General features: G+C 47.5%; 1 protein-coding gene across 4 annotated transcripts in view; it reads right to left on the minus strand.

Moving 5' to 3' along the window:
• The window catches only part of trip11 (thyroid hormone receptor interactor 11), a 65,380-nt gene extending 53,939 nt beyond the window's left edge, over positions 1-11,441 (minus strand). For all 4 annotated transcript variants that reach the window (XM_064953114.1, XM_064953113.1, XM_064953116.1 and 1 more), the window contains exons 1-6: positions 10,824-11,441; positions 4,075-4,130; positions 3,446-3,556; positions 2,930-3,235; positions 2,417-2,485; positions 880-1,048 (exon numbers count right to left, since the gene is read on the minus strand). In XM_064953114.1, the coding sequence (XP_064809186.1) occupies positions 880-1,048; positions 2,417-2,485; positions 2,930-3,235; positions 3,446-3,556; positions 4,075-4,130; positions 10,824-10,962 (850 nt within the window). In that variant the 5' untranslated portion in view covers positions 10,963-11,441. The remainder of the gene's footprint in view (positions 1-879; positions 1,049-2,416; positions 2,486-2,929; positions 3,236-3,445; positions 3,557-4,074; positions 4,131-10,823) is intronic.
• Between the last annotated feature and the right edge of the window lie 2,873 nt (positions 11,442-14,314).

Consider the following 14,314-nt stretch of genomic DNA (forward strand, 5'->3'; position numbering starts at 1 on the left):
GTTCCTCACCTCCAGTCTGTCCCTGTTCCTCACCTCCAGTCTGTCCCTGTTCCTCACCTCCAGTCTGTCCCTGTTCCTCCCTCCCAGTCTGTCCCTGTTCCTCACCTCCAGTCTGTCCCTGTTCCTCACCTCCAGTCTGTCCCTGTTCCTCACCTCCAGTCTGTCCCTGTTCCTCCCTCCCAGTCTGTCCCTGTTCCTCACCTCCAGTCTGTCCCCGTTCCTCCCTCCCAGTCTGTCCCTGTTCCTCCCTCCCAGTCTGTCCCTGTTCCTCACCTCCAGTCTGTCCCTGTTCCTCCCTCCCAGTCTGTCCCTGTTCCTCCCTCCCAGTCTGTCCCTGTTCCTCCCTCCCAGTCTGTCCCTGTTCCTCACCTCCCAGTCTGTCCCTGTTCCTCCCTCCCAGTCTGTCCCTGTTCCTCACCTCCAGTCTGTCCCTGTTCCTCCTTCCAGTCTGTCCCTGTTCCTCACCTCCCAGTCTGTCCCTGTTCCTCACCTCCCAGTCTGTCCCTGTTCCTCACCTCCCAGTCTGTCCCTGTTCCTCACCTCCAGTCTGTCCCTGTTCCTCACCTCCAGTCTGTCCCTGTTCCTCCCTCCCAGTCTGTCCCTGTTCCTCACCTCCAGTCTGTCCCTGTTCCTCACCTCCAGTCTGTCCCTGTTCCTCACCTCCAGTCTGTCCCTGTTCCTCCCTCCCAGTCTGTCCCTGTTCCTCACCTCCAGTCTGTCCCCGTTCCTCCCTCCCAGTCTGTCCCTGTTCCTCCCTCCCAGTCTGTCCCTGTTCCTCACCTCCAGTCTGTCCCTGTTCCTCACCTCCCAGTCTGTCCCTGTTCCTCACCTCCCAGTCTGTCCCTGTTCCTCACCTCCCAGTCTGTCCCTGTTCCTCACCTCCAGTCTGTCCCTGTTCCTCCAGCTCCTCTATCCTCTCCTCGTACTCTGCCAGCTCGTCCCGGTGGCGCCGGATGACGTCGGCCATCTTCTGTCTCTGAGCGTCCTGCAGCGCTGCTAACTCATGCTGGTGCTCATCTACCTCACGACCCATCTCCTCACGCAGCTCCTGTTCCAGTAGAATAGAATCATATAGAATGTTCCACAGAAAGAGGAAGAGAGACGGTCAGTCTTGCTTAGTCCAAGCAGGGTTTAAAACAATATTTTTTTCCATTTGATTCATAAAGCCCATTTTACATAAACAGTTGGCAAAATAAGTCTTACAGCAAGGCTCTCCAACCCTGTTCCTGAAGAGAAACCCTCCTGTAGGTTTAAACTCCAACCCTGTTCCTGGAGAGAAACCCTCCTGTAGGTTTAAACTCCAACCCTGTTCCTGGACAGCTACCCTCCTGTAGGTTTTTAACTCCAACCCTGTTCCTGGAGAGAAACACTCCTGTAGGTTTTAACTCCAACCCTGTTCCTGAAGAGAAACCCTCCTGTAGGTTTAAACTCCAACCCTGTTCCTGGAGAGATACCCTCCTGTAGCTTTTAACTCCAACCCTGTTCCTGGAGAGAAACCCTCCTGTAGGTTTAAACTCCAACCCTGTTCCTGGACAGCTACCCTCCTGTAGGTTTTTAACTCCAACCCTGTTCCTGGAGAGAAACACTCCTGTAGGTTTTAACTCCAACCCTGTTCCTGGAGAGATACCCTCCTGTAGGTTTTAACTCCAACCCTGTTCCTGGAGAGAAACCCTCCTGTAGGTTTTAACTCCAACCCTGTTCCTGGAGAGATAACTTCCTGTAGGTTTAAACTCCAACTCTGTTCCTGGACAGCTACCCTCCTGTAGGTTTTTAACTCCAACCCTCTTCCTGGACAGCTACCCTCCTGTAGGTTTTTAACTCCAACCCTGTTCCTGGAGAGCTACCCTCCTGTAGGTTTTTAACTCCAACCCTGTTCCTGGACAGCTACCCTCCTGTAGGTTTTTAACTCCAACCCTGTTCCTGGAGAGAAACCCTCCTGTAGGTTTTAACTCCAACCCTGTTCCTGGAGAGATAACCTCCTGTAGGTTTAAACTCCAACCCTGTTCCTGGACAGCTACCCTTCTGTAGGTTTTAACTCCAACCCTGTTCCTGGAGAGAAACCCTCCTGTAGGTTTTAACTCCAACCCTGTTCCTGGAGAGATAACCTCCTGTAGGTTTAAACTCCAACCCTGTTCCTGGACAGCTACCCTCCTGTAGGTTTTAACTCCAACCCTGTTCCTGGACAGCTACCCTCCTGTAGGTTTTTAACTCCAACCCTGTTCCTGGAGAGCTACCCATCTTGTTCGTTTTCACTCAAACCCTAATCTAGCGGTACCTGATCCGAGGGTATCTCTCCGGGAACAGGGTTGGAGTGAAAACCTACAGGAGGGTATCTCTCCGGGAACAGGGTTGGCGAGCCCTGTTTTACAGTAACCCAGCCTAGACTCCCAAGGAGAAAGCACATGCAAACTCCCACCTTGATGATCCTCTGAAGCTTCAGGACCTCTCCCTGGTCACTGTTTCCTGCCCCTGGGGCTACGGATGCCTGAAAAAATAGAAATATAAGAATTAAGATATGAGTCCATCCCTCAATTTAAAAATGTGTTTTTTTTTACGTGTATGTATTACTAGAGAAGAAACCTCTGAATTTCATACCAAGGATTTTTTTAATACGAATTTGACATGAACCTTTAGAATCCGTACAGTAAAACGGTAATAATAATTGGGGCGGCAGCGTAGCCTAGTGGTTAGAGCGTTGGACTAGTAACCGGAAGGTTGCAAGTTCAAATCCCGAGCTGACAAGGTACAAATCTGTCGTTCTGCCCCTGAACAGGCAGTTAACCCACTGTTCCTAGGCCGTCATTGAAAATAAGAATTTGTTCTTAACTGACTTGCCTGGTTAAATAAAGGTAAAAAATTAAAAAATTAATAGATCAAATGTGTTATCGTCGACGTAATGAACAATGTTGCAAATAAATAAACACCCTACCTGAGACACGCGTCTCCAATGGGAGACCTCAGCCTCCAGCCTCATCACCTCCGTAGACAGACGATTAATCTCCTGCTGGGACCAGATCACGTCACCGAAGTCCATCTCGTCGCTGCCATGGAAACCCTGGTGGTGGTGGGGGGCCCCCAGGGGGCGGGTCATGTAAGAGGAAGAGGTGGTGGTGGTGGAGGCGGTGGTGACGGGCAGTACGGCAGGGTCGGAAGTAGCTGATTGAGCAGAGTGCTGTAGTTTCTGAACCTCTTCCTGTAGTCCACTCTGACGGGCTTTCAGGTGACTGATCTCCACCTGGACAGGTGACATGACGACACAGTTTAGAAGTAGCGCGGACACATCCCGTAACTTGCCGGTTTAAAAGGTACAAAAAAAATAGTAATGTCAGTTAGATACCAGCACGTTGTGAAACGCTCCCTCGGAAAAACTGTAGCTATCTATTCATATTCCAAGAGGATGACATTTCATTGACTGTATAATATAGTTCTACGTTTCAGTCCGTACATCTTTCTGTTGCAGCAGAGTCCTGTACTCAGCTGACTGCTGTTTATTCTGGATCTCTGAGGCCTCCAGCTTCTCCTCCAGCTCGCCATGGATCCTCTTTAAACGCTCCAACTGAAACGAGACGAAAAGAAAAATAATTAAAGTCCTCCTCCAGTCTCCCTTTTCACCCCATTTAAATATTGATTTAATGAACTAATAAATAGATGGTTCGGGTATAACATGACATGGTACTAGTGGGGGGGGGTCCTCTTTTGTTCCCCAAGTGAGGGGGAGGCTGATAACCCAAATTACCATCAGACCTACTCTTTGAAGTTTGAAGTTGTCATTTAAAAAAAAAACTATTTTGCCCAAAAAATGTTGTTTTTTTACCCTTAAAAACCCTCATACTGCAACACAGAAAAACAGGCGAGCGTACATAAACAACTATCAGACTCCAATGAACACACATGGTATCTGTTACAAATATATACTTTTGGGACTGCGGTCACAAACACTATTAAATCTAGTCCTGGATTTCAAAGCATAACTCAACGGAGAATCTTAATTAAAATAGCATTCTTAGTCCAGGATGAGGCTTTAAAATGTTGTGTGTTGGAAACACGGCTCCTATTATGGTAGGAACCTCGTACCTCAGCCTCCACTTGCTCCTGCTTCGAACTGGACACCAGCAGCTCAGTGGAAGCATCTGAAAGAAAAGCATGAGATGCTGTGGAATAACAAATTGGACTACCAATCACAGCCATGCATTCTCCAAAATAAGATTTGCTAAACCAATCAAGTTTTAGTTCAACACTTTATTTCTACTGGGTGTGGCTTGTCCTAATATACAGGGTTGCTGTTAGCCAGTAATTGTACCTACTGTCTTAATATACAGGGTTGTTGTTAGCAAGTAATTGTACCTACTGTCCTAATATACAGGGTTGCTGTTAGCCAGTAATTGTACCTACTGTCTTAATATACAGGGTTGTTGTTAGCAAGTAATTGTACCTACTGTCCTAATATACAGGGTTGTTGTTAGCCAGTAATTGTACCTACTGTCTTAATATACAGGGTTGCTGTTAGCCAGTAATTGTACCTACTGTCCTAATATACAGGGTTGCTGTTAGCCAGTAATTGTACCTACTGTCTTAATATACAGGGTTGCTGGTAGCCAGTAATTGTACCTACTGTCCTAATATACAGGGTTGCTGTTAGCCAGTAATTGTACCTACTGTCTTAATATACAGGCTTGTTGTTAGCAAGTAATTGTACCTACTGTCCTAATATACAGGGTTGTTGTTAGCCAGTAATTGTCAGTTTTTGGCCAATTAAAAAAAATGAATAGCAGATAAATAAAGTAGTTGCCAGAAAAATTGTCCGGGAGAAAAAAAAACAATCCCATTGCAAAATAATTTTTTTATTTCAATGACAGAAATATCAGTCGATGTAAACACAGTCATGGTTATCGGTCTATAGGTTAATTAGCAAAACAGTTTGGAATTAAATTGTGGTGTGTATTTCCGTTAGTCAGCATGTGCCCCAGTATCTGTACCTTAGAGACGTTGACTGTTGTTTAGGGTCATGGCACTCCTACAGGACTCCCATGTCTTGGAGCCCCGCCCCTTCCCCCCCACACCCGTACCTCTACCAGAGGCCCCTCCACTACCCCCCACACACCTGTTCCTCTACCCTAGGACCCGCCCCTACCCTCCCACTCCTGTTCCTCTACCCTAGGACCCGCCCCTACCCCCCACTCATGTTCCTCTACCCTAGGACCCGCCCCTACCCCCCACTCCTGTTCCTCTACCCTAGGACCCACCCCTACCCCCCCACTCCTGTTCCTCTACCCTAGGACCCGCCCCTACCCCCTCACTCCTGGTCCTCTACCCTAGGACCCGCCCCTACCCCCCACTCCTGGTCCTCTACCCTAGGACCCGCCCCTACCCCCTCACTCCTGGTCCTCTACCCTAGGACCCGCCCCTACCCCCCCACTCCTGTTCCTCTACCCTAGGACCCGCCCCTACCCCCCACTCCTGTTCCTCTACCCTAGGACCCACCCCTACCCCCCCCACTCCTGTTCCTCTACCCTAGGACCCACCCCTACCCCTCCCACAAGAAAGAAAAAAACCTCCAACAACCCTATCCTTCCTCCTTCCACTGTGTGATGGGCGGCCCTATCCTTCCTCCTTCCACTGTGTGATGGGCGGCCCTATCCTTCATCCTTCCACTGTGTGATGGGCGGCCCTATCCTTCCTCCTTCCACTGTGTGATGGGCGGCCCTATCCTTCCTCCTTCCACTGTGTGATGGGCGGCCCTATCCTTCATCCTTCCTCCTTCCACTGTGTGATGGGCGGCCCTATCCTTCATCCTTCATCCTTCCACTGTGTGATGGGCGGCCCTATCCTTCCTCCTTCCTCTTTCCACTGTGTGATGGGCGGCCCTATCCTTCCTATTTCCACTGTGTGATGGGCGGCCCTATCCTTCCTCCTTCCACTGTGATGGGCGGCCCTATCCTTCATCCTTCATCCTTCCACTGTGTGATGGGCGGCCCTATCCTTCCTCCTTCCTCCTTCCACTGTGTGATGGGCGGCCCTATCCTTCCTCCTTCCACTGTGTGATGGGCGGCCCTATCCTTCATCCTTCCACTGTGTGATGGGCGGCCCTATCCTTCATCCTTCCTCCTTCCACTGTGTGATGGGCGGCCCTATCCTTCCTCCTTCCTCTGTGTGATGGGCGGCCCTATCCTTCATCCTTCCACTGTGTGATGGGCGGCCCTATCCTTCATCCTTCCACTGTGTGATGGGCGGCCCTATCCTTCATCCTTCCACTGTGTGATGGGCGGCCCTATCCTTCATCCTTCCTCCTTCCACTGTGTGATGGGCGGCCCTATCCTTCATCCTTCCACTGTGTGATGGGCGGCCCTATCCTTCCTCCTTCCTCTGTGTGATGGGCGGCCCTATCCTTCATCCTTCCACTGTGTGATGGGCGGCCCTATCCTTCATCCTTCCACTGTGTGATGGGCGGCCCTATCCTTCATCCTTCCACTGTGTGATGGGCGGCCCTATCCTTCATCCTTCCTCCTTCCACTGTGTGATGGGCGGCCCTATCCTTCATCCTTCCACTGTGTGATGGGCGGCCCTATCCTTCCTCCTTCCACTGTGTGATGGGCGGCCCTATCCTTCATCCTTCCACTGTGTGATGGGCGGCCCTATCCTTCATCCTCACTCCTTCCACTGTGTGATGGGCGGCCCTATCCTTCCTCCTTCCACTGTGTGATGGGCGGCCCTATCCTTCATCCTTCCACTGTGTGATGGGCGGCCCTATCCTTCATCCTTCCTCTGTGTGATGGGCGGCCCTATCCTTCCTCCTTCCACTGTGCGTGATATGATGATACAAGTGCCCTTTTGTTATGATTTTGTCAGTTGTTGACCTACGTTGAATATCCATGCCTTCAGTTGGTAATGATGATAAAACTCAGAAATGTGTTTCTCCTGGCAGTCTTCTACGTTTGTAGTTACGATACGTTATCAACTACAAAAGCTGTACGTTATCAACTACAAAAGCTGAAAAACACACGCACATCCAGGTCATTTCCTCAGGTGCTGGAGATGTAGGCAAACTCATGGAAAACACCGCAATATTGTATGTGTATATTACTGTACATATTGATCATAGACCCATCTGATCCACATAGTCACCTGTCTCTACGCTGTCAAGTCTGCACCTTTATGACATGTTCCTAATGTTTTCTATATATATCTCTTCTAGACCCCCTCATCTTAACACATCCTTCCTGGCTACCGAGAGGCCTTACAAGCCAGAACTCCTAACCTCATCCTGTTGCAACAGTCCTGAACCTAGATTAGAGTCCATGGTGGCAGCAACAGTCCTGAACCAAGATTAGAGTCCCATTAGACAGCTCTGCAAGGGTTATAAAATGTGACAATACGTTAATTACTCACCAAATATGGATTTTCACTGAGCAACTATCTTCATTTACGGACGTTACGGGCGGGAAATCCTGATATAATATTGATTACTGTGCTTTTAAAAAATAGGCTACTGCCATTCTGAGAGAATCTGATATTGTCTGGAAGGTGATGAGGTATTTTATCTGTCCGGCAGCTATGAGGCACTACCAGGGTTGGCAACTACATGTGACACATATGAAGAGATCTGCTTAAAAAGTGTTTCACATGACAACACAACATTCTAAAGGCAAACAAACATGCCTTCACCAGCACTCTTCTACATGAACCCCACAAACAAAACAAGATTTTCTAACTAAATCCTACAATTCAAACATATTTTCAGTCCAATAAGCCTAGTTCTTTCTCAATAGTTAATGTCTATTTAATACAACAGCAAAAAAAGTACTATAGGCTGTGTGTTAATTTCAGAAGTGAAACAGCCCTCCAAGAGTTACTGATATGAGTCATGCGTAATCTTGCTTTGCATACAGTATGTGTCGGTTGGAACGTAATGATCAAAGTTCTCTGTGGTTCCTGTCCGTCTGTCTGTCACAAGTTCATCAGTCAAACATTGTTTACTTATGACAACAGTAGTCTTTCTGGTCAAAGTAAGTGGATGAGGGAAAAACCCCACACACACTAAAGTATGGAGACAGAAATGTATTATATAAATATAAATTATATATACAGTACGAGTCAAAATTAGGGACACACCTACTCATTCAAGAGTTTCTTTATTATGACATTTTTCTACATTGTAGAATAATAGTGAAGACATCAAAACTATGAAATAACACACATGGACTCATGTAGTAACAAAAAAAAAAAAGTGTTAAACAAATCCAAATATATTTTATGTTTGAGATTCTTCAAAGCAGCCACCCTTTGCCTTGATGACAGCTTTGCACACTCTTGGCATTCTATCAACCAGCATCATGAGGTAGTCACCTGGAATGCATTTCAATTAACAGGTGTGCTTTGTTAAAAGTGAATTTGTGGAATTTCTTTCCTCAATGCGTTTGAGGCAATCAGTTGTGTTGTGACATGGTAGGGGTGGTATACAGAAGATAGCCCTATTTGGTAAAAGACCAAGTCCATATTATGTCAAGAACAGCTCAAATAAGCAAAGAGAAACGACAGTCATCATTACTTTAAGACATGAAGGTCCGTCAATACGGAACATTTTAAGAACTTTTAAAGTTTCTTCAAGTGCAGTTGCAAAAACCATCAAGCACTATGATGAAACTGGCTCTCATGAGGACCGCCACAGAAATGGAAGACCCAGAGTTACCTTTGCTGCAGAGGATAAGTTCATTAGAGTTACCAGCCTCAGAAATTGCAGCCCAAATGAATGCTTCACAGAGTTCAAGTAACAGACATCTCAACATCAACTGTTCAGATGAGACTGTGTGAATCAGGCCTTCATTTTTTTATTTATTTCACCTTTATTTAACCAGGTAGGCTTGTTGAGAACAAGTTCTCATTTACAACTGCGACCTGGCCAAGATAAATCACAGCAGTGTGAACAGACAACACAGAGTTACACATGGAGTAAACAATTAACAAGTCAATAACACAGTAGAAAAAAAAGAGAGTCTATATACATTGTGTGCAAAAGGCATGAGGAGGTAGGTGAATAATTACAATTTAGCAGATTAACACTGGAGTGATAAATGAGCAGATGGTCATGTACAGGTAGAGATATTGGTGTGCAAAAGAGCAGAAAAGTAAATAAATATAAACAGTATGGGGAAGAGGAAGGTAAAATTGGGTGGGCTATTTACCGATAGACTATGTACAGCTGCAGCGATCGGTTAGCTGCTCAGATAGCAGATGTTTGAAGTTGGTGATGGAGATAAAAGTCTCCAACTTCAGCGATTTTTGCAATTCGTTCCAGTCACAGGCAGCAGAGAACTGGAACGAAAGGTGGCCAAATGAGGTGTTGGCTTTAGGGATGATCAGTGAGATACACCTGCTGGAGCGCGTGCTACGGGTGGGTGCTGCCATCGTGACCAGTGAACTGAGATAAGGCAGAGCTTTTACCTAGCATGGACTTGTAGATGACCTGGAGCCAGTGGGTCTGGCGATGAATATGTAGTGAGGGCCGTTGGTCGAATTGCTGCAAAGAAACCACTACTAAAGGCCACCAATAATAAGAACAGACTTGCTTGGGCCAAGAAACACGAGCAATGGACATTAGACCGGTGGAAATTTGTCCTTTGGTCTGGAGTCCAAATTTACGATTTTTGGGTCCAACCGCTGTGTCTTTGTGAGACGCCGTGTGGGTGAACGGATGATCTCCGCATTTGTATTTCCCACCGTGAAACATGGAGGAGGTGGTTATGGTTCGGTCGTCACTGTAAATAAGAATTTGTTCTTAACTGACTTGTCTAGTTCAATAAAGGTTAAAAAAAATGGTGTGATGGTGCTTTGCTGGTAATACTGTCTGATTTATTTAGAATGCATGGCTACCACAGCATTCTGCAGCAATACGGCATCCCATCTGGTTTGGCCTTAGTGGGACTATCATTTGTTTTTTTAACAGGACAATGACCCTCCACACCTCCAGGATGTATAAGGGCTATTTGAAGAAGGAGAGTGATGGAGTGTTGCATCAGATGACCTGGCCAACACAATCACCAGACCTCAACCCAAATAAGATGGTTTGGGATGAGTTGGACCGTAGAGTGAAGGAAAAGCAGCCAACAAGTGCTCAGCATATGTGGGAACTCCTGCAAGACTGTTGGAAAGCATTCCAGGTGAAGCTGGTTGAGAGAATGCCAAGAGTGTGCAAAGCTGTCATCAAGGCAAAGGGTGGCTACTTTGAAGAATCTAAAACATAAAATATATTTGGTTTTGTTTAACACTTTTTTGGTTGCTACATGATTCCATATGTGTTACTTCATAGTGGTGATGCCTTAAGTATTATTCTACAATGTAGAAAATAGTAAAAATAAAGAAAATCCCTTGAATATATAGGTGTTCTAAAACGTTTGACTGTAAGTACATACATAAATACATGCATGCGCACACACACACACACACACACACACACACACACACATACAAAATCAAATGCTATTTGCATGGTATAATGTAGAACTCTAACAGGATGCATTTTCTCCATTAAACGTTTACATTGATGCTGATATGTTATGGTCATATTGCAATCTTGGAATCTGATCATAGCTCAAAAAGAAAGCTATACTGATCCGGTTTACTGTAGTCCGGTTATAGAATAACCAACCAGCAACATGTCCTGGAGCGCAGTGGTTTTCAAACCTCTCCCAGACGTTTCACAATTGTGTAGTAGTCCTGAACTTGCTCACCTAAGAACTGAAACAGCTCAGTTAAATAGCTTCCAGCTATTAGTTTCCTGCTGACCTGAGTGCCCTGCTGGCTGTGAGGCAGCTTCTGTTTTTACTCACCTCGAACTTCTTCAACTCCTTCCAGAAGCATATCTTTGGTGAAGGTTGATATTTGTCCGGTGAATGAGGAGAGGCTTCCCCCGACCTGGCCGAGAGACTGGCCCAGGCCGGAGCCCAGTCCACCCAGCCACGATGACATCTTTGAGAATAACTAACGTTAGCTAGTAAGCTAGCTCAACAATAACAAAAAGGCCCAACACTGGCTAGGCTAGCTAGTTAGCTGGTAAGGTGGCGATCAACTTCGACCCTACCTTCATACAATTCAGCTCTCTGTCAAAACTCATAGAAACGTTGTTTTTTTTCCTGAATTCTTGCAGCTTTGTCACCTTTGTGAAGTTGTCAATTTGGTAGTGAAACTGGTTGTCAAGCTTGTTAGCTGGTATGCTAACGTAGACTTGCTAGCTGAATGTGTCACTCACTTGCAGTCAAATTGATCCCGTGGATTTACGAATCTAAACAAACTTCGATAATAGATCATCCGCGTAACATTAATGAGAAGATTATCCGGTCTATTATATCAGTTATCTTTATCGTGTATGTTTATACCGGTTCAGATAACGTACTAGGTCTGCCATCTCAGCTCGGTGCTGTGTTGTCACAGACAGAGTTTGACGTGGACAGCCGAAACACGGAATCATGGGACATTGGAAGAACATAACAGATAGAACAACGAGACAGATATTTCACCGGATGTTATAAATGTGAAGCATCCGCTTGGCGTTTCCACTCATGACCAAATATGGTAGTGAGTAGGAAGCCCAGTGTCCCGGGAGTGGGGAGAATATTTAAGGAGATGGATTTTGGGTCGACATTCTGCACATTTCCTCGTCAAATAAACTGTTGCCAAAACTAGAATCTGTTTTGAACAGAGTGGACTAAGTTATTATTATTATTATTATTTTTTTTTTTAAATCGCATTGTTTAGGAGTGCAAGCGTGAACTTCACAGAGTAGGCCTTCCCTAATGGAAATATGCAGATACATGCTATAACAGGTAAATAGGATCTCGCTAGCTCGTTCTTGGCTCTGCTCACCTCCTTGCTTGTTCTGCAAACTATGACTCATTTATTCCTATTGGAAACGACAGGCTGTGGTCTATCTTGGTTTAGTTATACAAATATTTGATTATACTTGGGCTGCATTCAAGACTGCAATGTTCTTCTGCAATGTTCTTCATCGATGAGGTTTAACGGCAGTTGGCATCCACTAAATGTTGCACTACCGCCGCCTACTGGGCTGGGAGTACAACATTTACATTTACATTTAAGTCATTTAGCAGACGCTCTTATCCAGAGCGACTTACAAATTGGTGAATTCACCTTCTGACATCCAGTGGAACAGCCACTTTACAATAGTGCATCTAAATCATTTAAGGGGGGTGAGAAGGATTACTTATCCTATCCTAGGTATTCCTTGAAGAGGTGGGGTTTCAGGTGTCTCCGGAAGGTGGTGATTGACTCCGCTGTCCTGGCGTCGTGAGGGAGTTTGTTCCACCATTGGGGGGCCAGAGCAGCGAACAGTTTTGACTGGGCTGAGCGGGAACTGTACTTCCTCAGTGGTAGGGAGGCGAGCAGGCCAGAGGTGGATGAACGCAGTGCCCTTGTTTGGGTGTAGGGCCTGATCAGAGCCTGGAGGTACTGCGGTGCCGTTCCCCTCACAGCTCCGTAGGCAAGCACCATGGTCTTGTAGCGGATGCGAGCTTCAACTGGAAGCCAGTGGAGAGAGCGGAGGAGCGGGGTGACGTGAGAGAACTTGGGAAGGTTGAACACCAGACGGGCTGCGGCGTTCTGGATGAGTTGTAGGGGTTTAATGGCACAGGCAGGGAGCCCAGCCAACAGCGAGTTGCAGTAATCCAGACGGGAGATGACAAGTGCCTGGATTAGGACCTGCGCCGCTTCCTGTGTGAGGCAGGGTCGTACTCTGCGGATGTTGTAGAGCATGAACCTACAGGAACGGGCCACCGCCATGATGTTGGTTGAGAACGACAGGGTGTTGTCCAGGATCACGCCAAGGTTCTTAGCGCTCTGGGAGGAGGACACAATGGAGTTGTCAACCGTGATGGCGAGATCATGGAACGGGCAGTCCTTCCCCGGGAGGAAGAGCAGCTCCGTCTTGCCGAGGTTCAGCTTGAGGTGGTGATCCGTCATCCACACTGATATGTCTGCCAGACATGCAGAGATGCGATTCGCCACCTGGTCATCAGAAGGGGGAAAGGAGAAGATTAATTGTGTGTCGTCTGCATAGCAATGATAGGAGAGACCATGTGAGGTTATGACAGAGCCAAGTGACTTGGTGTATAGCGAGAATAGGAGAGGGCCTAGAACAGAGCCCTGGGGGACACCAGTGGTGAGAGCGCGTGGCGAGGAGACAGATTCTCGCCACGCCACCTGGTAGGAGCGACCTGTCAGGTAGGACGCAATCCAAGCGTGGGCCGTGCCGGAGATGCCCAACTCGGAGAGGGTGGAGAGGAGGATCTGATGGTTCACAGTATCGAAGGCAGCCGATAGGTCTAGAAGGATGAGAGCAGAGGAGAGAGAGTTAGCTTTAGCAGTGCGGAGCGCCTCCGTGATACAGAGAAGAGCAGTCTCAGTTGAATGACTAGTCTTGAAACCTGACTGATTTGGATCAAGAAGGTCATTCTGAGAGAGATAGCGGGAGAGCTGGCCAAGGACGGCACGTTCAAGAGTTTTGGAGAGAAAAGAAAGAAGGGATACTGGTCTGTAGTTGTTGACATCGGAGGGATCGAGTGTAGGTTTTTTCAGAAGGGGTGCAACTCTCGCTCTCTTGAAGACGGAAGGGACGTAGCCAGCGGTCAGGGATGAGTTGATGAGCGAGGTGAGGTAAGGGAGAAGGTCTCCGGAAATGGTCTGGAGAAGAGAGGAGGGGATAGGGTCAAGCGGGCAGGTTGTTGGGCGGCCGGCCGTCACAAGAAGCGAGATTTCATCTGGAGAGAGAGGGGAGAAAGAGGTCAGAGCACAGGGTAGGGCAGTGTGAGCAGAACCAGCGGTGTCGTTTGACTTAGCAAACGAGGATCGGATGTCGTCGACCTTCTTTTCAAAATGGTTGACGAAGTCATCTGCAGAGAGGGAGGAGGGGGGGAGGGGGAGGAGGATTCAGGAGGGAGGAGAAGGTGGCAAAGAGCTTCCTAGGGTTAGAGGCAGATGCTTGGAATTTAGAGTGGTAGAAAGTGGCTTTAGCAGCAGAGACAGAGGAGGAAAATGTTGAGAGGAGGGAGTGAAAGGATGCCAGGTCCGCAGGGAGGCGAGTTTTCCTCCATTTCCGCTCGGCTGCCCGGAGCTCTGTTCTGTGAGCTCGCAATGAGTCGTCGAGCCACGGAGCGGGAGGAGGACCGAGCCGGCCTGGAGGATAGGGGACATAGAGAGTCAAAGGATGCAGAAAGGGAAGAGAGGAGGGTTGAGGAGGCAGAATCAGGAGATAGGTTGGAGAAGGTATGAGCAGAGGGAAGAGATGATAGGATGGAAGAGGAGAGAG

This window comes from Oncorhynchus masou, chromosome 32 (assembly GCF_036934945.1).
Source record: "Oncorhynchus masou masou isolate Uvic2021 chromosome 32, UVic_Omas_1.1, whole genome shotgun sequence".
In the NCBI taxonomy this organism is placed as follows: Eukaryota; Metazoa; Chordata; class Actinopteri; order Salmoniformes; family Salmonidae; genus Oncorhynchus; species Oncorhynchus masou.